We start from the raw sequence: 22,925 nt of genomic DNA on the forward strand, positions 1-22,925 counted from the left end.
TGTTTGGGCCAAAAAATAAATAAGATTCTGGATGTAGTTAAAAAAATAGATGGGAACGAAAAAGAAAGATCATACGAAAATGGGACTATACATTTTTTTATGGACATAAATATTTAAGCTTAATGACGTATGAACGGTTTTGTAAGGCCAAGGCAACTAAAACCGTTTACTGAAGCTTCCTTAGAAACTTCGAAAATCATAATTTGTATATTAATTCAATTCAATAAATTCCCGGTTATTGTTTTGATTTAATAATTTTTGACAAACTCTGCTACTTTTATTAAAGTCAAACTCAATTACTATGGTCTTCTCTTCAATGAAGGCATATTAATTTCCAAGTTCTAATTGCAAATGTGTAAAAGTTAAAAGTTTTAAAAAAAATGGATTATTTTCAAATAGCTATTAAAGTAGTTGAACTTTAATTTACAACTTCTTACCTTAGTCCTGAATTTGTAATAGATGAAAACAAAAATCTCTATTTTAAATCGAGTATTTCAAATCAAAAAGCTCGTATTAAAGCTTTTTATCCTTTAAGGATTTTTCATTTTGTTCCTCAAATGAAAAACACTTGCGTTGGTGCACGAACACATGAATAATTTTTTTTATTTATCACTGCTGGCCTCCCTTTCTTTTTTAAACAGTTTTGTATTTGTATTTTCGTCCTACGAAACTTAATCAGTATTTTTCTTGGAAAAAAAATTCTCATGATTCTCGAGCCCTAATGTGTAATTATGTTTCAATAATTCAATTCTTAATTATTAAATACAAATACGCCGATTTAGATTAAAAAAAAAGAAAGAAACCTAACCGACCAAATTCGATGAGAATAAATTGTGTTGAATTGAAGTTTTATTTGTATTTTTGCTCGCGTTATGCTGACGATGACCTAATCTAAAATCTTAACGTGAGGCTCTCCTACAAAATAGTTTATACATTTTTTTTGTAATGACAAATTTCAGATGAATTTCGGTAGTAATTAAATTTTAACAACAAAAATAAACTGAAATCAAAAAAATAAAACTATACATTTCAATGTTAATAAAGACTTAAAACATGTCGTCTATGGAAATTTAAAGTTGACGGTGAGACACTTCTTTGCTTATTGATTTTCACGCCTGAACCCATTTTATTATATTCTTCTTATGGTAGAAATGCTTATTCATTAAAATTGTAACCACAAGAACCACCCTTTTTCTTTTTATTTTTTAAACAATTCATTTTTATTTTATCAAACTCGAGTAGTTATAATTGTGTATTTTCTGTTTTTTGTTTTCTTTTGTTTATAGTTTTTTATTATAGTTGTATTAAGAATAAAAATTATTGTTATTTGTGTTGTTGCTGGTGTTGATATGCTGACATTGCAATCATTTTTGAGCACATAGAATATAACTGGTAGTGTGATGATTTAACATTTTTAAAAGAGTGTACGCTGTTGAATTGGTAAAATAATAACAATCAAAATAAATATTTAAAGTATAGGGTGATTTTTTAAAAGCTATAGGTAAGTTAAAAAACACATAATATTCAGAAAAATGTATGAAATCTTTATTTGAATCGATAGTACGGTCCATATAATTTAATGTTTGAATATTATTTGAGGCAAATGTTGACCTTGCTGTGCCTCTAATGGTTCATCCGCTTAGTCCAATTTTAGCAAACTCTTTCCAACATTTCGGCCGGTATCTCACGAATAAATTTTTCAATGTTGTCTTCCAATGCGTCAATTCAAGCGGGCTTGTCTGTATAGACATGAGCTTTAACATAGTCCCACAAAAATAGTCTAAAGGCGTTCAATCGTATGATCTAGGCGTCCAACGCCAACGAAATTCACAGGTTCATAAACCTAGAACCGAAGGCTGCAAAGACGAAAGTGGAAACATCATAGTGGAACCGCAGTCAATGCTGAGGATATGGAAGGACCACTTCTGCAGACTATATAACGGCGACGAAGAACTGAATTCCGCTGTCAGGCAGGATGATCCATTCAATATAGACGACGAAAGCCAACAATCCCGTCCTCCCGACTTAGACGAAGTAAAGATTGCCATATCTAAGTTGAAGTCTAATAAAGCCGCTGGATCAGATGGCTTGAATGCCGAGCTCTTTAAAGCAGCTGGAGATAAGTTGGTTAGGAGCATGCACCAACTTATCTGTAAGATATGGTCGGAAGAAAACATGCCCGATGAATGGAACCTCAGTAGTCAGTATTGTTTGCCCGATCCTGAAAAAAGGAGACCCTCTAAACTGCACCAACTATAGAGGAATAAGTCTACTTAACATCGCCTATAAAATCTTCTCTGCCATAATATGTGAACGTCTAAAGCCCATCGTCAACAACCTGATAGGTCCTTATCAGTGTGGCTTTAGACCAGGAAAGTCCACAATTGATCAAATATTCACATTACGGCAGATCCTGGAAAAAACTCAAGAGCACCAAATCGACACCCACCATCTTTTCATCGATTTCAAGGCCTCATATGACAGCATCTACAGGGACGAGCTGTATAGAGCCATGTCTAGTTTTGGCTTCCCTGCCAAACTCGTCCGTTTGTGCAGGATGACCATGGAGAATTCACGCTGCTCCATAAAGGTTAGAAACAACTTAACAGAACCTTTTGATGTCACAAAAGGTTTTAGACAAGGTGATGCGCTGTCATGAGATTTTTTTAACATCGTGCTTGAAAGAATAGTGCAGAGCTCACACGTCAACACTAGAGGCACTATCTTTCAAAAGTCTGTCCAATTACTGGCATATGCTGATGACATTGACATAATCGGAAGAACTCAGCGTGATGTCAATGGGGCTTTTGTGAGTATTGAGGCAGAGGCGGCAAAAATGGGTTTAACGGTTAATGAGGGCAAAACAAAGTACATGCTGTCGTCTAGAAAGGACATACAAAACCGACGTTTTGGTCACAACGTCACAATCGACAGACGTAACAACGTCACAATCGACAGACATAACACCAGCGCTGAGATCAAACGCAGAATAACTCTTGCTAACCGCTGTTTCTTTGGAGTAATTAAGTAAGATCAATCCTCTGATCTACAATTCCCCAAAGATTCTCTATGGGGTTGAGATCAGGGGATTATGCTGGCCATTGCACTACTTTAACATTTCTTTGATTTAACCAATCCTTCACAACTTTAGCAGTATGTTTAGGATCGTTGTCATGTTGAAATATCCATCTCAATGGCATGTTTTCTTCTGTATAAGGATACATAACATTTTGAAGGATATCTGTATACATGAAACGATCCATTATACCTCTAATTCTGTGAATCGGTCAAACTCCTTCACTCGAAAAACATCCCCAGACCATAATACTACCCCCACCATGTTTTATTGCTCCTTTGAATAGCGAGGATTTAAACGTTTACCTTCTGGCCTGCGTACTGTATGAAATCCGTAGGATCTTTTCAAATTGAACTTCGATTCATCAGAGAAGAGAACCGTCCTCCATTTCGCCATATTCCAGTTCAAATTTGCTTTTGCAAATTCAGGTCTGGTACGTCTGTTCTTCGCAGAAAAAGATTGTTTTTTCGCTGTTCGATATGATCGGAGGCCAACATCAACCGCTCTTCTCCGGATAGTTCTGCTTGATATTTGTAAACCCAATTCTTTTTTAATGATTTCCGATGATATGAGAGTATCTTTTTTAATAACCCTGACGATTTTTCGGTCTTCGCGATTTGAAGTTTTTCGCGGTCTACCACCACTATGAATAGTTTGCACTGTTCCTCGAGCAGTAAAACAAGAAATTACTCGGGAAATCACTGAATAATTAAAACCATATTTTTTGCTTATGAATGTAACTTCACCATTATTGAAATCAGACACAATTTTTTCTTTTAATTCGTCGGAATACTTATAGCGAGCCATTTAAAATCTCGATGCGATGCCTACAACAGATGACGACGAATGGTGAACAATTCACTTTTCTTAGTCGCAATGGAAAAAAAACAGTTATTTTTGTTGTTCTCATTAAATAACTGTAAAATATAGACCATACAGATGAGTTATTTTAAAATATTGTACATGTGTTGTCCAATCGTTTTTCATAAGAATTCTAAATATTTTGTAATATTTTAAATATGTAAATAATTAAAGCAAATTTAAATACTGTTAATTTAAGACAATAATATTTTTATTTAAAATAAATAAAAAAAAATTATATCTTAATTTGTAGTTTTATTTGACTTTTTTCAAAATGAAACGATTTCGTGCTTTAGTTTTGACCGACACTGTATATAAAAATAAGATTAACTTACAAATCAAATTTAAGTATGGAATTCTTGTATTGACTTCCATTTTAATAAATACATTTTGTGCATAGGTTTCTTTTTGAAGTTTGTACATTTTGTAATGTCTGTTAGTAACTTAAGTATTCTAGGTTTTATTCTTTAACACAACGTATTCTTGGAAACAACACTGTATAGATCTTAAGAAATCCCAAGCTGCGAAAACTAATATTGTAAGATATCTAGCTTCAAATAAAAGTAGCGTAAATATAAATACCCTTTCAAACACTACGAGAATGTTAGTTTTATGTAAGATTGAATATGGGCATTGTCCTAAATCAATTTTAAATATAATAAAACCAACTTAGCATCAACACGTTCCCAACAACACCTATACAAAATATATTAGCAGAAGCAGAACTACCAAGCATAGAAGAACGAAGAGATACTATAACTGTTAAACTGTTTGCGAAACTGTCGTTTTCCAGAAATTCAATAATCGATAACGATTTCAAAAAAGCATTTGATCATAAACTAACTAAACAGGAGCGTCAAGTTACAAAAACCCTAACAACAATACTGAACTCATCAGAAATTAGTTACCAACTCACCAAATCATTAAACAGTATGAAGTTAATGTGGACTCCTGGAAAAGTAGGAATTTGGGGCAACGAATACGCTGACAGTGCAGCTAACTCAGCCAATAATGCTTTAATATCCACACCCAACAAAATCTGCTAAAAATCATTCAAAAAGAGTAAAAATCCATCATAACCCACGACAGCATTATTACAAAAAACTCAATCCTAATAAACTCGCCCTGTATACCCAACAAACGTTTCCAAACACAAAATCTCTAATTTTGTACGACTTCGACTTGGACACTCATCAACCTCTCATCACCATCTCCTCAAAAAAATCCGCCTGGTAATGCAATTTGTACAAAGTGGGGACAAATTGCATTACCAGGTTGGACTTGAATCACATCCTAGAATACTGCCATGTATTGGAATCCATAATCAAAAATGTATTTATGAAATTCACCAAAACCCTAGTTCCACAAATATCGGCAAAATATCAGATTTTCTTTTAAAAGCAAACATTTTAATTTAAATTAAAACTAAAATAAGAGCCAATAGTCTCCGTAGCTAGGCTCGTTAAACTTAGTATTACCATGAATTTTTAATTACCTGTTAATAAATAATAATAATAATGATGTCTGTTCAGAAAAAAATCATGTGGTATGCCGCTTGACTCCATTGAAAAAACTTGAACATGAAATTAAAAGCCGGCCTCAATTGGGAAGATATTAGAATGAATGTCAATAAATCGCTTGTAATAGCCAATGAATTTTGTTCAGAACTTCTAAAGTTTTGGTGATAGGATAGTCTTAAAGGTAATTAATACTACAACCCTCTAGAGCATAATCCAAATTCTTATTGGCTTTCCGTAGATTCTCTGTATGGGAAAATGCAAGTATATATTGATGATGATTTCAGGATTATATTGATCATAAGTCTCATGAAACTAAAACCAAAATGATAAAAGAGGCTACGAAATTAAAAGTAAATACTCCCGTACAATGCAAGAATAATGGAGCTAGGAAATGCTGTTTTGTTTGTTATATAAAATAAGAAATTAAAGAGACAATTGGGTGTTTTTTTTGTTACTCAATCTGGCCTGAGTAGTAACCAGAGGTCTTAAGTTCAATCCCTGCCTGTGCCATCTAAAGTTTTTTTTCTGCCTCTTGCGAGGAATTGACAAATCTACCAAGAGTAATTCTTGTCATGAAAAGTTCTTTCTCAAATTAGCCGTTCGGATTCGGCTTAAAACTGTAGGTCCCCTACATCCCTGTACTCGCACACAGGAATGGTTGAGTTTTGTAAGTCACTAGGCCCCCCTAGTTCTCATCGAACTATTGATAATTTATTTGATATGCTTATTTTAACAAACGAAGTTTTAAACAATTTTTATTTTTTTTTCAGGCTGACGCTAGTTTGGGAATGCATGAACGTGAATACATTCAGGAGTCACTAAGTTATGTCCTTCGAATACAAGAAGTTCAAGAACGGATAAAATTTGAATTCGTTGAAATATTACTTGCATTCATATCAGGATGGTTAGTGTTTTATCATACTGCACATGAACAGGGAGAAGATAACAAGGATTACCTTCAAGACCTAAGGCATAAAGTTCAAAAAGTTAGAAAATAAAATAATATATATTTGAAATGGAATAAAATTTGTAATTCTCTTTCATATTTTATTAATTCTAGACAAGAGAAAATTTTGAAGAAGCTAGAGAAAAAGTCAATGAACTAAAAAGCAAATATATGGAAAAGAAAACGGTGAGTTTTTTTGTACTAAGTTATACGGAAACTTAACATATCCAATATTGATCAGTGATCTTCAGATTGGCTTTAATAAGCTCGAAATAAAGAAGAGATAACTTTATTTTTTTTTTTCAAATCCTTGCTTGGAATATTTATTTAAATAAACATTTACCATTCTCATACCAATTAGGCTTATTATTAATTTATTTTCGTACTATTTTTAAACAGAAACCAGAAGAGAAGTTCACTAAACGTGGCTATTTATTTTTAATGGAAAAGAGTAAGTCTACATATTAAATAGAAATTAGCATAAAAACAACTTGAAAAACTCTGAAAAAAGGTTCCATTTTGAAAATATCCCTTCTAGAGCCGTTTAAGGCAACATGGACCAAATACTACTGCACATACAAAAAACAAAAAAAGGAATTTACAATGCTGCAATTCAATCAAATTTCTGGTCGACCAGAGTCTAATGATGAAAAGCTCACACTTATTTCGTGCCAACGAAGAGCATCCGAATTCGAAAAACGTTTTTGTTTCGATTTGACTTTCAAAGAAAAACCAGGAATTGTGTATACATTTCAAGCGCTCAGTGAAGAAGACCGCAAAGCGTGGATAAACGCAATGGATGGAACGGAACCAGTAAGCTAATATAAAATATATATATTGTTTATGTCTTCAGTTCAAAACGTTAAAATTATTTGTATGGTATACATTTTAGACATACCTAACTCCTGGTAAAACAAAAGGCTCCGAAGAATATCAATTAGATGAGACGGGTTTTGCGTTTGTTCGGAAATGCATCGAAGTACTGGAGAATCGAGGACTGGAAGAGGAGGGTATTTATCGAAAAAGCGGTGTGGGTACAAAGATAACCAAGTTACTCTCACTGGGCATGGATAAGAAAAAGACTGATGTAGTATTTAGTGAAGAACAATATAAAGATCTTATGGAGAGCAACACTATAGCAAGTGCACTGAAGACATACTTGCGTAATTTAAATGAACCATTGATGACTTATCGATATCACAGCGGGTTTATAGAAGCGGCAAGTAAGTAATGAATAAGCACTCAAAACATTATTATTAATAGAAAATTGTTACGCAAGAACTAAAAAATACAGCTCAGTTTATTTAATAAGATTGCGGTAAAGGATGACTTATTCGGCTTTAAACTTATAAAATATAATCACGACCAACAATTGTCTACTCTTTAAATTTCTCATTTTCAAAATGAATTAAAAGAAAGAACAAATTAAAGGAGACAGATTCCCTTGTGGCTATAAGCTTTAGAGTACGCGTATTTATCTGCACATTTATGTATAGTACAATAAATATATAAAAAATAATATTTTTTAGAATATTACATTTTGGCATTCAATCATACTTTAATGATGTTTAACAATTTTTGTTTCAAGTTTAAATTCTTTCATAATCCCAAGCGAAACTGCTGCTGTCAAACTTACCACAACGGTTTCAAGATAAGACTTATTGCCGTATTATTATATATCAATAATTTGCATTTGTTATTTTCAAATAATCAACTTTTAACTTTAACTTTAGCAATCCTACATCTGTTTCTTACTTTATTCTTGTAAATTCTATTAAGCCACGCATCATCACTGTTGTGGTGAACATGTGGAATCCAATAAACTCGTTCAATTTTCGGTTGATTTTAAATATGTAAAAACTTTTATTGATTGTAAAGTCAATTACACTTTTAAAAATGTATACTTATTTAAAGTTTTAGACAAATAGGAATAGTATTTAAATTTTGGGGTCTAGTTTTTCAATAAACACCTAAAATACAAAAGTTGTGATCATTTTTTTTGGAAAATTTGTACAATAGGTATATATTTATACTGTTTTTTTTTCTCTCGAAAGAACAAGACAATCTGAAGCAACGAGTTCATGAAGTTCATAAATTAGTCCACAAACTGCCACAGCCAAACTTCATAATGTTGGAAATGGTCACTAAGCACTTAACTGAGTAAGAATTTAACATTTGCGATGGGGGTCTAGTTTATAATTTATATCTTACAACATTTTTACACAGGGTTTCTCGAAAATACGAAAAGAACAAGATGTCCGTATTTAATTTAGGAGTCGTATTTGGACCAACACTTCTGCGACCGCAGGAGGAGACTGTAGCTGCTATTTTAGATATCAAGTTCAACAACATTGTAATAAACATTCTGATCGAGAACTATGAATTGATTTTTAATAATCCACCGGGAACCCTCGCTGGTATCACAGCGAATTCCAGCCCACCGGCAAGAGTTCCCCGAGCACATCAAATGGGTGCACCAAGTGTGGGGAACCGCCCTACAATGTATTCACCTCAGCAGCCAGTCTATCGCATAGTTACTAGTTACACAGAACAGCCGATGTCGTCTTCATTACAAAACATACCTAATGGAATGATATATCAGCCAAGCAGTAGTGCTTCTGCGAGCAGCACTAATGGGACTTCCAATTCAAAAGGTATGGCTCCAAGTATACCAGTACATCAACACAAATCGAACCACCATCAGATGTCACATATGGCATCATCTGAGAGTGACATAAGTGTGCGGCGGGATCCGACCACTTATGCTACTGTGGGCGGTACTGTGTTACCAGGCGCCAATTGTCCACTTGTAGCACACCATGCAACACCTGCGAATGCAACCAATTTGCGCCATGAATACCTCACTCAACCAGGTGCTGTGCATCCGTACAATGGTCCAAGCCCACCAAGCAATCGCGTCAATATTTCCCCACCACCGCTAGCCTTGCGGCCCGAACAACTCTACGGAACCAATTCCACACATGCGCGCTCCCATTTAAGCTATGCTCAAAATAAGCACTATCCAGGATCATCGCGAGGTGATTCCAATGATCGGATGCATTCGACGAGTAGTTCGAATGAGTCTGTGTGTGATTCGGTATCTTCGTCCAGAGACAAGCCGAGAGCATCGATTGATTATTCAACGCATCAGGGACAAGTAGGTGTAGCCGGTTCAGTTACAAATCTCTTGGCAGGTGTATCAAATGCAAATAGCTGTGATGACGTCGTTGTGACTTCTAGTAGTAGTGCAGTTTCGACAAACAATACAGCTAGTGATTATGTGCCAAAGAAGGTCCACCGGACAAAGGATTTCGATCAAATCAAAAGGGACCTAAGTGCAGGAACTGCGTAAGTTTTCGTATTGAAAGTTAGTTAACTAAAAATACCTGATATGATTGTTTTTGCAGGCGAGTACGTACACTCTATGCGTGTTTGGGTGAAAATGAAGGAGAGTTGTCTTTTGAACCAAATCAAATTATTACCAATGGTAAGCTGAGTATATTTTTATTTATTATTTTTAAGTAATTTACAAGTTAAACAACGATATGATAAGTCGCCTAATTGTATTACAGTTACTGGCCACATTATTAGACGCACTTTAGATTTTATGCAAAATCTTGATTTTCAGCTAATTTAATCAGGTTTTCAAATATTGTAATGCATTTAAATTATTTTGTACGCAAAATACAAACTACTTCCTAGAAATAAAGCAACAAATTTAAAGATTTTTTTTTAAATTAATATTTCAGTTTTGTTGTTGCTATTTATGTAATTTTTTTCAATATTTTGTTGAACCTCCTTTAATAAGAGCCTCAATTCTGGGCGGCATACTGTCAATGCATGATTTAACTATTTCCTGGATTTGTGGGTGGTGATTCCACACGTGAATTACTCTTTCAATAAATGACCGCATCTTTACTTATTCCTTACTACTTTCATCAGCTCCCACACGTTTTCAATTGGATTCGTATCAGGGCTTTTTCCCGGCCAGTCCAACAGAGGGATATTTTCTTCCCTCAAATTAGTTTTTATGGACCGGGCTATGTGTCAGCTCCATCTTGCATAAAAATGTAACCATACATCCATTCTTGAACGTTAAAAAATTGCGAATAATCTAGGGACTGTATATGTAGAGTTATTTCAAAGAAACAATCTGATGCAATCTAAACCTAAAAGATGATTACAAATTAGATCTAAATTCATTCTCAAATTTCACAAATTATAAAACAATAATAACCAAAATTAAAACTGCCAAATTTTGCATTAGCAAAACATAAAATTGCCGCAAAATCGAAAAAGAAGAATCTTATATTTTTTGTTTAAATCTCCAAAATGCTATATGAATTGTAATTAAATTTTTTTTTCAGTTCGTTATTCCCACGAACCCGGATGGCTGCAAGGCACTTTGAATGGAAAAACTGGCCTGATACCAGAGAACTATGTGGAACATTTAAAATCATTTCTTTAAAAGTCAGCAGCGCAAGTAGTGATCTTCAAAGTTAAAAGAAACCAATAAATTCAAGTGTAAACCATACATATGAAAATACATATATAGAACAGATACAAATTTTAGAAGAACAAACAAAATATTCATTCCCTGTAATCTTAAGCACTGAGGTGATGTAATTTAATTAAATAATCTTATTTAAGTGTATCATATACATATATTTAATATGTAACTATTAAATAAACGAAGGATATTTCCTGCAATTACTGTGAATTAAAATGTAATAACAAAATAGAACGAATACTGGGACTAGATGTATTCAAGTAAATAAAATATAGCATAAATAATTTTTTATCATAAAATAACTAAAAATAGATATATAGTTTTTTTTATTATTTTGGATTGGTTTTTGTTTTATTTTTGTGATTAAAAATATAATTTTCCAAAATTCAAAATGCATCTAATTGCTTTAACTACATTGAATTAAACGTTTTAAAAGAAGTCAACAAAAAAGTCAAATTAAAATCAGAATACATTACATTAGTATACCAGATTAATACAAAATAATACCAGACTTATAATGTTAAAAAATACATTGGGACTGAAATACATTAACTTAAGTACAACACAACTGTACTTGAAACATTTTAAGCATGTTGTATATATAATGTAAATTATGAAAGACCATGTTTTTTGATTGAAACATAATTTCATAAGAGGTAATTTTACTTTTACTTAAAGTTCATGAATGGTAACTAATATAGAGGTTTACAAAAGTCATTTTGGATCTAGATACTCATTTTCATATCTTTTAATTTGTGCAATGATTTTTATTTGTATTTAAATCTGAATTTAAATATACTTTCCAACTTCCAAATGTTCTCATATTCGTTGATAATAAATACATACCAATATATTTGCAAGTTTGTGAAAAGAATGGTCCTTAAAACTAAATATGGCGTTGAAGCCTACAGTGAATAAAATTTCCCCCGGTATTCTACAAACGATTGAATTTGAAAACGTTTATAGTTTCGCTATTTTTTTGGACATTCGACTTTAGTCTGTTGATATGAAAGCAAACTGCTGGCGATATTTTCATTATTATTTCTAACCATTTCTATTCACGGTAGACTTTATTATGTTACAAACTAATGTTATTAACTTTACACAGAAAAAATAAAATGAATTGGTTTTAAATTTTAAAAAAAGTGGAGATGCGCCTGTTATCTAGATACTTTTTTTATAATTTACAGAGCGTAGATTTTTGTACGTAAAAATTATGTTTGCTCTTTAATAATTTGGAATGTATTTTTTATTTATCTATTTTTTTTTATTTATAAAGTTCAAAGTTTTAGAAAACATTTAAATTGAGTTGAAAATAACCGAGGAAAGTCTTCGGTAAAATAAGATGCAGTTTTATCCTCGCATAGAGCATTACAATATCGTTAGGCCTTATGATTGAAGCACTTTATTTTATTTAAATATGGAAATGAAAGGTATTTGGAAGACCTAGGTATAAACCAAACAAACCAACCGTCATATAAATTCAAAATGTATTTATAAATCAAACAAAGAGAGTACTTGTCTCATTTACTTGCATTTACTTTTTTCACTGCATCTGCCACGAAAACAAAATAAAACGTCGGAAACGTATTTTGAAAGACGTAAACGAAAAGATGCATGCATGTAAATATTATTTACTGAACGAAGTTTTGCATTTTTTTTAAATATTTTTTTTGAAGCAGATATCTAAAAGAATTAAATAGAACGAATATTACAAAACACTTCAAACGAATCACGCACGCATTTGCATTATAGAGAAAATTTATACAGATTTATGTTTAATAGTATTTTTTACAATAGTTTCCTGATTATTTCATTCCATTTGTATATTTAAAAAAAAAATAACAGAGTAGAATAACCTGTAATATCCCATCGTAAGGAAAATGATAAATTCCAAAAGCAAAAACACAACTACATAATAATATAAAAATTAGAAAAATATCTTTAAAGAAAATCCGATATGTATACACAATTACTTTAGCTTATACATATTTTAAGCTTATAAATATAATGTAATAAATATTATAAAACACATTATACATCAAGTGTATTATTTAATGAGTACATCGTGTTTATACTTACTTTATTCCTTCCTCTTTTGCAAAATAAAAATAAAAAAAACCATGATATGTCCCTTTATGTAAATATATATTATTTATTATTACATAATTTTTGTTAGAAAGTTTGTTTTTGTTTATTATTATTATTATTTAAGTTATATTGTTATTTTTGTTAAAACACCATTAATCCTCATTGTAAAGTGAACGAAATAAAAAATGCTAAATAAATCCATACACTTAACATACAAATTATTGTATTTATTTTTATAAAAGTTCCGACAGTGAACGTTTTAAAAAAGTAAGGCAGTTTTATCCAGCTGTCAATTTCGTGCTCTTGTTTTAATATAAGATAGAGGATAAATTGAAGCCTTTAGAGCGAGAGGGTCAAATGGTTTTAATAATTTAAAGAAGTTGACAAATCGTTCAATTTCGTTCATTAAATAAATAAAAAGTGAGAACCCTTTATCAGACAATTTGTTCAGAACAATACGGGGCAGGACAGTACCTACTCTCCATAGAAACTGCCTGGATATGGATTCATTTTCGCGGGCACACAAAATTGGTCCAAGGCACCTTACCAATTTTCGTGGTTGCCTATCAATTTGAACATTTGCTTTGAATTGAAATACCGGAGATGCTTCGTCTACCACGATATCTGCAAATTAATTATCTAGAAAGTAAAAATCTCGAATATGAAAATCTCGAAAACAAAAATCTAGAATGGAAAAAATCTAGAAAACAAAAATCTAGAAAATAAAATCTCGAAATGCCAAAATCTAGAAAAAAAAATTTCGAATGCAAAAATCCAGAATGTATGTTTGAATTTTTGAGGCAATGTTCAAAATATTCATACATTCTGGATAACTTACTGCTTCTTAACAAACTTAAAGTTGACAAGTAAAGTTATTAATCATACAATTGCACATTGCTACACAAATGCACCTTTCTTATTGTTTGGAAAAATTTTTGTTCTTGCTCAGAAAATAAAATATTGGGTAAACTGATGTATTTGTGTTTTATTGACTTTTAACTGTTAAAAATACAAAAAAAAAAATCTCGAATTTATATTTTTTTTCGAGATTTTTTTCTAGATAGAGTCTTTCGAGATTTTTGTTAATTCTGGATTTTTGTGGATTCGAGATTTTAGCGTTCTAGATAATTTTTTTTTATTTTCGAGATTTTCGGCATTCGAGATTTTTGGCATTCTAGATTTCGTCATGATCCCTTTTTTTGCTCATCAGTTTACCTACGAGCTCAATTTTGAGCGTACTGTCAAGTATAGAGATTCTTTCTACACATCGAGAATTTGGAATGCTTTGGCCAACTCTGCTTCACTATGTTTAAATATAATCATATAAAGGGTACTAATAACCCCTTGAGTGCCAGGAAATTATAAAAAAATGTAGTGGTGGTATCCAAAAACGTAATAAAGTAAATATAAGCAACACAAAAGTTGTAAAAGTATGAAACAGTAAGCTTTGGCCAGAAAAATCATTCCACAATTATATGGATATAATATATGGATATTGGTTGTCAACTAACCTGCATAATCTCTCTAGAGATTGCGTGTTTGTTTGTTCCAAATTTTATGAAAAGAAGATTAAGTGTTTTTATTTTTCAATTTGTTTAATATACAATTGTTATAAAACTAACTTTTAACGGCGATATTTTGATCCATGCTAGTTAGTACTCACAAGAAGTGATGTTACATTGTCTGACATTTTACCTGGTTTATATTACGTAGGTACATATCGAGCCCTTCCCGCAAATTTATTGTGAGCGCCAAAATTAATTTTATCGTAAACGACAAATCAAAAGCTTACTGCTGGTCCTTGAAACAACTTGTACCCATAGTCAGTATTGAAAATTAGTAATTATCCTTAAGTTAAGAAATAGCAACAGCCTCCAAGGTTCTATGTGTTATTAGCAAATTTTAATAATTAAGTTTTCTTTTTTATTGAAAATGTCGCTTACGATAAAATGGCGGGAAGGGCTCGATATGTATATGGCGTAAGCCATATGGGAAGCAATTTAAGGAGTACACATTTAAGCTTGCAGCAGAGGACTTCTCTATGATATTCGTTTATATTGGTGCTTTACTTAACGTAAGTATTTCCGTCGTTTTAGTGTAATGAAAACCATCAAGCTTAATTTTTGTATGGTGAATATTGGAACACTTTTTTTTTTAAAGTAATACTTTAAAATAAAAAACATTTGCCTTCCAAAAACATGCATTAAACAGAAATGTATTATTTGCAAAAAAGAGATCTTTTATTTAAATATTTTAAACAAGATAAGCAGAAAATCATTGGTTGAGTAACTAGTATCCAATGTGATATCAGGATATAAGAAAAAGGAACTGCCACGAGAAAAAAATTAGAATTGTATCTTCTGCAAAGTTCCAGAGTTTTCAAGTAGCCTGACACTTTATTCGTCAACAATCTATCGTAAAATTCGCTCTAGGAATACCTAGGTTCACATTAAGATTTCTTTTTTTTACTATTTATGCACCCCTGAATGGAAATTGAATTCAAAATTTGGTATTGATGTTCCCCTTTCAACAGCCGATAAAACTCGGCGAATGGTTAATTTATCAAAAGTGATAGCCCAATGTTCAAATGGTAGACATGTGCATTCAAGAGGACACAAGCGTCCACAGGTTTTTCTCAAAACCCACCTCTGTCTATCAACTCCTACTCTCACCTCCCCGCGGTGAACATCGGGTGCCTAGTACCTCAACTGGAGATTGGGTTCCAACCCCAGTGGAAAGTTGTTGGGGGCAGCAAACGAGAGAGGGGGGGAGAGGTGTTTCCACTAAGGCACCTCTCCTTATCCAGGCGGCAGCGGACGAATTCTCGAGATAGAATCAACGGTGGCGTCTACACTTCCAGTAAGGTCGAACTACTTAGTGAACACCTTATAGGGCTTCTTCGACATATTCGGAGCCCAGGCCTATAAGGAGCGGTTCATCCGGCTCCCCTTCCTTGGAGTTATACTAAGGATCTGGCCCTCCAGGTTGGGGGTTGTGCCGTCGGGGTGACTTCCTGGCCACGTAAAAACATCACAGTCTCGAAGCAACAACAAGCCTCGGATACGGACGGATTCACTGTTGACAACCCACGCAAACGAAATAAGGACAACGAACTTCGGATATGTACGTGGAATGTTAGGTCCCTTAACAGACCACGTGCAGCCGAACAATTAGCGGAAGCCCTAAACTGCTGCAAGGCAGATATTACAGCCATCCAAGAAGTGCGATGGGATGGACCGGGTAAACGCAAACTAAAAGACTGCGATATCTACTACGGCGACTGCTACCGAGAACAAAGACAGCGTCTATTTGGGTGTGGATTTGTTGTTGGAACTAGGCTCAGGCAAAAAGTCTTGAGTTTCAACAGTGTAAGCGAGCGCATCACGACAATCCGCATCAAGGCTAAATTCGCCAACATAAGCCTAATATGCGCGCATGCCCCAACAGAGGAGAAAGATGAAGACACCAAAGATATGTTCTTCGAGCTCTTGGACAAGACATATGAGCAGTGCCCTGGCTATGACATTAAAATTGTCTTAGGAGATTTTAATGCCAAGCTAGGAAGAGAAGACATCTTTGGTGGCATAATCGGGAGATACAGCCTGCACGACACTACCTCCGACAACGGATTCAGGCTGGTCGATTTCGCTGCGGGCGAGACGTTCTGGTAGCTAGTACGCAGTTCACGCATCTTAATATCCACAAGGGGACATGGAAATCTCCTGATCAATCAACCGTCAACCAGATTGACCACATTGCGATCGACGCACGACACTTCTCCAGTATCCAGGATATCCGAACATTCCGAGAGGCCAACATTGACTCGGACCACTACCTCGTTGTAGCCAAGGTACGGCTACGGATATCCCGATCCAAGCCAAAACAAGGAAGTACTGTGAGAAGATTCGACGTTAGACGGCTACAATCGCAAGAGACTGCCATGTCCTTTTCCGATCGAGTCTCTAATAACCTCCTAAGGAGTCCTATGCTTCCTGCATTAAGCATTGAAAACCAGTGGCAACATTGCCTTGCAGCCATCAGAGATGCCGCCTCTGAAGTGCTAGGTTTCACACGGCCACCACAGCGAAACCCCTGGTTTGACGACGAATGCCAGCAAGCTCACGCAGCGAAACAAGAGGCATACAAAACGGCGCTGCACAAAAGGACGAGAGCTGCTCGCGAGCTCTACGAGCAGAAGAGGAGAGAGGAACACCGGCTTCTTAGACGGAAAAAAAGGGAGCATGAGAAGCGCGCGATCGAGGAGATAGAGGGATGTCACAAAGACGATCAAGGGAACATCGTAGTAGAACCACAGTCGATGCTGAGAATATGGAAAGATCACTTCTCCAAATTATATAACGGCGATGACGAACCGAATTCCGCTGTAAGGGAGATAGAACCACTCAACCTCGGCGACGCAGATCAACAATTCCGCCTACCCGACCTTGACGAAGTGAAGATAGCTATATCTAAACTTAAGTCAAACAAAGCTGCTGGAGCTGACGGCATCGCTGCCGAACTATTCAAAGCAGCAGGCGATGACTTGGTACGGAGCATGCACCAACTCATCTGCAAAATTTGGTCGGAAGAAAGCATGCCCGATGAGTGGAATCTCAGCATAGTGTGCCCGATACATAAGAAAGGAGACCCTCTAAACTGCGCCAACTACAGAGGCATCAGTCTTCTTAACATTGCGTATAAGATCCTCTCTGCCGTATTATGTGAACGTCTGAAGCCATTCGTCAACAACCTGATTGGTCCTTATCAGTGTGGCTTCAGACCAGGAAAGTCCACTATCGACCAAATATTCACACCACGGCAGATCTTGGAAAAAACCCAGGAGCTTCAAATTGATACCCACCATCTCTTTATCGATTTTAAAGCCGCGTATGACAGCATCTATAGGGAAGAGCTCTACCGAGCAATGTCTAGTTTTGGCATCCCTGTCAAACTTATCCGTTTGTGCAGAATGACGATGGAGAATGCACGCTGCTCTATCAAGGTCGGAAAAGATCTTACCGATGCATTTGATGTCAAAAAAGGTCATGCGACTTCTTCAACATCGTTCTGGAAAGAATTGTGCAAAACTCAACCGTCAACACTAGAGGCACAATCTTCCAAATATCCATCCAATTACTCGGATACGCAGATGATATTGACATAATAGGAAGATCAAAGCGTGATGTCAGTGGAGCGTTTTTGAGCATTGCGACGGAAGCGAAGAAGATGGGTTTAGTGGTCAATGAGGGCAAGACCAAGTATATGCTGTCATCAAAAAAGGACACTGAACAACGACGTCTTGGACAAAACGTCACCATGGACAGCTATAACTTTGAGGTAGTTAAGGACTTTGTCTACCTAGGCACCGCTATTAATGCAGACAACGACACCAGCGCTGAAATCAAACGAAGAATAACTCTTGCAAATCGCTGCTTCTTTGGACTTAGAAGGCAATTGAGAAGCAAAGTCCTCTCTCGAGCATGTAAAATCACCATCTATAAGACACTCATCATCCCGGTTCTCATTTATGGCGCTGAGACCTGGACCCTGTCAAAGAAAGATGAGAGCGTCTTAGGATGCTTTGAGAGAAAAATTCTTCGGGCGATTTTTGGTCCCGTACGCATAGATGGAGAATGGAGGAGAAGATATAACGACGAGCTGTACGGGCTGTACAGCGACACTGACCTAGTTAGCAGAATCAAAGTCCAACGGCTTAGATGGCTAGGTCATGTAGAGCGGATGGACATCAACGCTCCAGCCCGGAAGGTCTTCGAATCCAATCCCGAGGGACGGCGCAGTAGAGGAAGACCGCGACTCAGGTGGCGCACCCAGTTGGGAGAGGACCTCAACCAACTTGGCGTGCGAAACTGGAGACAGCTAGCTAGGTACCGAGCTGGCTGGAGACGCTTGTTGGTTGAGGCCCAGGTCCGCCCCGGACTGTAGCGCCACCTTAAGTAAGTAAGTAAGTAAGTAAGATAGCCCAATTAAATCTAAAAAAAGGGCTTACATCGGAAAACGTGACGTAGTCCTGTATTTACTATCATTGACTAAACCCCAACTGCAGGGCCACTAAGACGATACCAAGAAAATAAAAAAAACACAAATTGAGCCGATTATGGAGTACGAGAATAGGTCCATTGATTTTTACAAGCTTTTGGCGGCATTTTCATACAAAATGATATTATTTTTTGTTTTAATAATTTACAGACACTCAAGGAATTATTAGTACCCTTTATTTGTAAACAGTTTGAGCTTTAGAAATATATCGAAGTATTTAAGAGGAGATACATTCGCACTTCCGTCTTAAAGTTCTGAACATTAAAATGGGAGGGAAAACAGAGTTGGCCAAAGCATTCCACATTCTCGATGTGTAAGAAAGGATCTCTGTATACCCTCTGTATACGCCCGAAATTGTTTTTTTTTTTGTATGATGGAATATAAATTATTGTTTTCAAAATTAATCAAAGAACTTGCATTCCTCTTTCAGAGAAGACGTATGTAACACTTTATTATAATAGTTTTCGACTGAAGCAAATTTTTGGTTTGAATCAAATTCAAAAACTGGTTTGTTCGGGTGTTAGAATTTTTTTTTTATTTTTTGGCGTAATACAAAATATTGAAAACCTCTTTTAAGATCATATTCTTATCAAAAAATAATAAACAACAACCTTTCCTTTTTTATTCGATATCAGAATTCGACATATCTGACAAAAAGTTTGCCTGGCCTTCAACAGTTTTGGTATATTATTGCAGAGAAGTGATATCTTCTATATAGCATCTTTGTGCTGATGAAACAGCCTTACAGACTTTTCCGTCAATCATGCATTTAACAGATACTTCTGTATTAAAACTTGTCACTTTTGTTGTGTAGAGATCTGCCATTTGGTTTTCAATAAGCGTTACTTCCCTAGTTATTACATCAGCTGATTCCTTAGCAAATATAAATTTAATAGGACGACAATGTCTAGTCGAAGATGGTGAAGGGTTTTGCCAAATTATATTTTTTGGATCGTCATCGCCACAGTACATTTGTATAGGAACCATTAATGTGCAATATGAAAATGTTTGTCTTTATGGTAGTCTTTATAGCTGAGTTTTGCGCTGAGTTTCATAGCTTGAAAACTTCCTTTTGAACTTCACAAAGACGAATGATTGTGTGGTCGATGGATGTTATGTTATAACAATACCAGAGTGATAACACAATTCCTTCCTATTACCTTATAGGGTAAAGTTCGTAATCAAGATGGCCTCACTACGATATTCTGCGATATAATAAAGAAAAAGTCGTTCCTAAATAATGTACTTTGAAATTTTCTTAAAAAATATCACTTACCAATTATACAGTGTAATGAAGACTTTTAAATTATTTTTTTGAAGAAATTTACCTGATTTTGTAAAGTTAATTAGTGATAAATAAGCTAAGAAAAAAATAACATATGGGGAAAACATATCAATTGCACTTGTAACGAGAAATGAAGCAACTGATAGTCATTTTGTCTAGGTCAATTTATTAATACGATTAACAGTAACTTTAAGAAAGTATACCGTTAAGTTTTACTTCTTTTTTTGCTTTATATATTGAAATCTTAAAGGCGCGTTATTTATCTCATAGAAAATCAACAATTCGGACAAAAAAAAAAACATTTCAAAAATTTAATTTTGCCCACCTAGATGGGCAAAATCGCACACTGTGCGCCAGGACCATAAGAAAGGTAACTGCCAACATACTTGCTTATTGAAAGAAGGATCCAAAAGATGTTTAACTGTTAAAAATTGTAAATTAAATTCAAATTATTGATTGATAAGGAATTTCGAGGTCCAAGACGTTTTATTTGTCGATTCGAGAGAACCTTTGTGAAAATATATATTTTAAAATTGTTTTAGAAAGGTAGAATAGTACGTAGTGCTTGTTGTCTGAAACCCTGTTTCTATCTGTTTTTAGTGTGCTATAATTTTTTAGTAATATCCTTGTACAGTTCCATACAAATGTTGTTTAGCACCAACCAACCTCCAAATATTTAATCTTTATATTGTATGATAGTTATTGACGCAGTTTTGATTAAGAGAGATGTAGTGGAGGAAGAGCAAAGTGATCTAACTGAAATATTTATTTTATGTTGGTCTTGGGTTCACGGGTCTGCCTGTTGCGAAGAATTGACAAATCCATCAACAGTAATTCTTATCACAAAAAGGGATTTCTCAAATAAGCCGTTCGGATTCGGTTTAAAACTTAAGGTCCTCTCAATCCCTGAAAATTGTACAAGCACACAGGAATGGTTGAGAGTTGTAATCACTAGGCTCTAGTTCTCAACAAATACAATTTTGAATGCTTTATTTTTTGTTGACTATTTTTACTTGCGAGATATACGAACCATATATGAATATATGGCAAGTATTGCATTCGCACAAAATTTCTCGAGATTTTAATCAAACATAACATAACATTAAGATAGTAAAGAAGTAGAAAAAATTTCATCCTTCGGTTCCACCTGTATGCCTGTTCTCTCCCCTACAGCCCACACTATTGAGTTCAAACCTAAAAAATAAGATTTTTAGCAGATTCGCGTTAGGCATACAAATTTCGAACAAAAACAGAAAATTCAAATTTTTCCAAAACACACCCATGAGATTTTTATGAAACTTTTTCTACAAAATGTGTCTTAGCTTGATTTTTTTTTAAATATATTTTTATTGTTATGATGGTAGCCGTTCGGATTCGGCCTAAAATTGTAGGTGCCTTCCATTCCTGACAACAGTACTCTCACACAGGAATGGTTGAGAGTTGTAAGTCACTAGGCCCTGGTTCACAACGGACTGTTGCGCCACCCAATTTATTTTTATTTATTAGGGCACCCCCCATAGAACCGTTAATTGCCTTTTAAGTTTTCTCAAGAACTAATGAACCGATTTCAATATTTTTTGTATGCATACGCTCTTTTTCTCTCTTTGTTTTTTAGGATGTTTAAAATAATATTTAGTAATTTGTTTTGTAAACAGAGTCTTTGGATACAGGAACAAGTTTATGTGACCTTGTCGTGATTTTCGTTTCTAATTAAAACCGTTGCTTTAGCAACGTAATTGGATCCGAAAGATCGTACACAAGATTGTACACAATTCTAAAGTTCAATGATTTTGAATCGTTTTTTTTCCACTTTTATTATCATTATAAATGCATTGCTAACTTATTTACAGACTTTGTTTATGAAAAAGGTTTTTCGTTTAAATATACAGGTAATGTTTATAAAATTGCACGAATCGTTTTCCATTGTGGATTTTTTTTTCGTTCCTAGTCGCCTTTTTACTTCCAATACAATTTCTAACAGCTAAAGGAGTCCGCGTAACGTAATTTTGGATTATCGTGAAAAAGATAATTCATTAATAAAAGCAGTTCAGGGATCGTGAATAGAAATAAAAACATCCCAAAGCATTTAAATTTGTTTAAGTTTTATACATTTTCAAGAGTAAAATCAGCCGAAAAAGTCAATTTGCATGTTTAAAACTGTTTGACTTTTTAAACCATTAAATAAGTGAAAGCCTCGTATAATTTTTAATTTCTTATAAGACGATATATTTTTTTTTTATTTTCTCAAAATTTTACTTACTGTTAAAACAATGTTATTTTTTAAGTATCCTTCAATTGTTTGTATTATTTTTTGCTAATTTTTTTTCCTGGCATTTATCTAGTCATTTAAGTTTATTTCAAATTAAAGTAAACAATTTTGATTACTAATATAAACAAAAATATACGGACCCAAACAATATCATAAAATTTGAATCAAATACTTGCAAAATTATATCGGGGGATGGTGTATAATCGAAACAAAAATATGTGAATTGACTCCAGTACCGATTAAAAATTAGTAAAACGAAGAATATTTCGAATTTTTAATAAAACTAACCAAGAGAAGTAATAAATGCTCA

General features: G+C 34.3%; 1 protein-coding gene across 7 annotated transcripts in view; it reads left to right on the forward strand.

Moving 5' to 3' along the window:
• The window catches only part of LOC129944393 (rho GTPase-activating protein Graf), a 64,490-nt gene extending 51,538 nt beyond the window's left edge, over nt 1-12,952 (forward strand). For 6 of the 7 annotated variants that reach the window (XM_056053779.1, XM_056053782.1, XM_056053780.1 and 3 more), the window contains exons 5-13: nt 6,228-6,443; nt 6,518-6,589; nt 6,803-6,854; nt 6,915-7,216; nt 7,296-7,626; nt 8,458-8,563; nt 8,630-9,751; nt 9,811-9,890; nt 10,771-12,952. In XM_056053779.1, coding sequence (XP_055909754.1) covers nt 6,228-6,443; nt 6,518-6,589; nt 6,803-6,854; nt 6,915-7,216; nt 7,296-7,626; nt 8,458-8,563; nt 8,630-9,751; nt 9,811-9,890; nt 10,771-10,871 — 2,382 coding nt within the window. In that variant the 3' untranslated portion in view covers nt 10,872-12,952. The remainder of the gene's footprint in view (nt 1-6,227; nt 6,444-6,517; nt 6,590-6,802; nt 6,855-6,914; nt 7,217-7,295; nt 7,627-8,457; nt 8,564-8,629; nt 9,752-9,810; nt 9,891-10,770) is intronic. The other variant, XM_056053778.1, reaches the window with a different exon arrangement.
• The last annotated feature ends 9,973 nt before the right edge of the window (nt 12,953-22,925 follow it).

Source organism: Eupeodes corollae, chromosome 2 (genome assembly GCF_945859685.1).
Source record: "Eupeodes corollae chromosome 2, idEupCoro1.1, whole genome shotgun sequence".
Classification (NCBI taxonomy): Eukaryota; Metazoa; Arthropoda; class Insecta; order Diptera; family Syrphidae; genus Eupeodes; species Eupeodes corollae.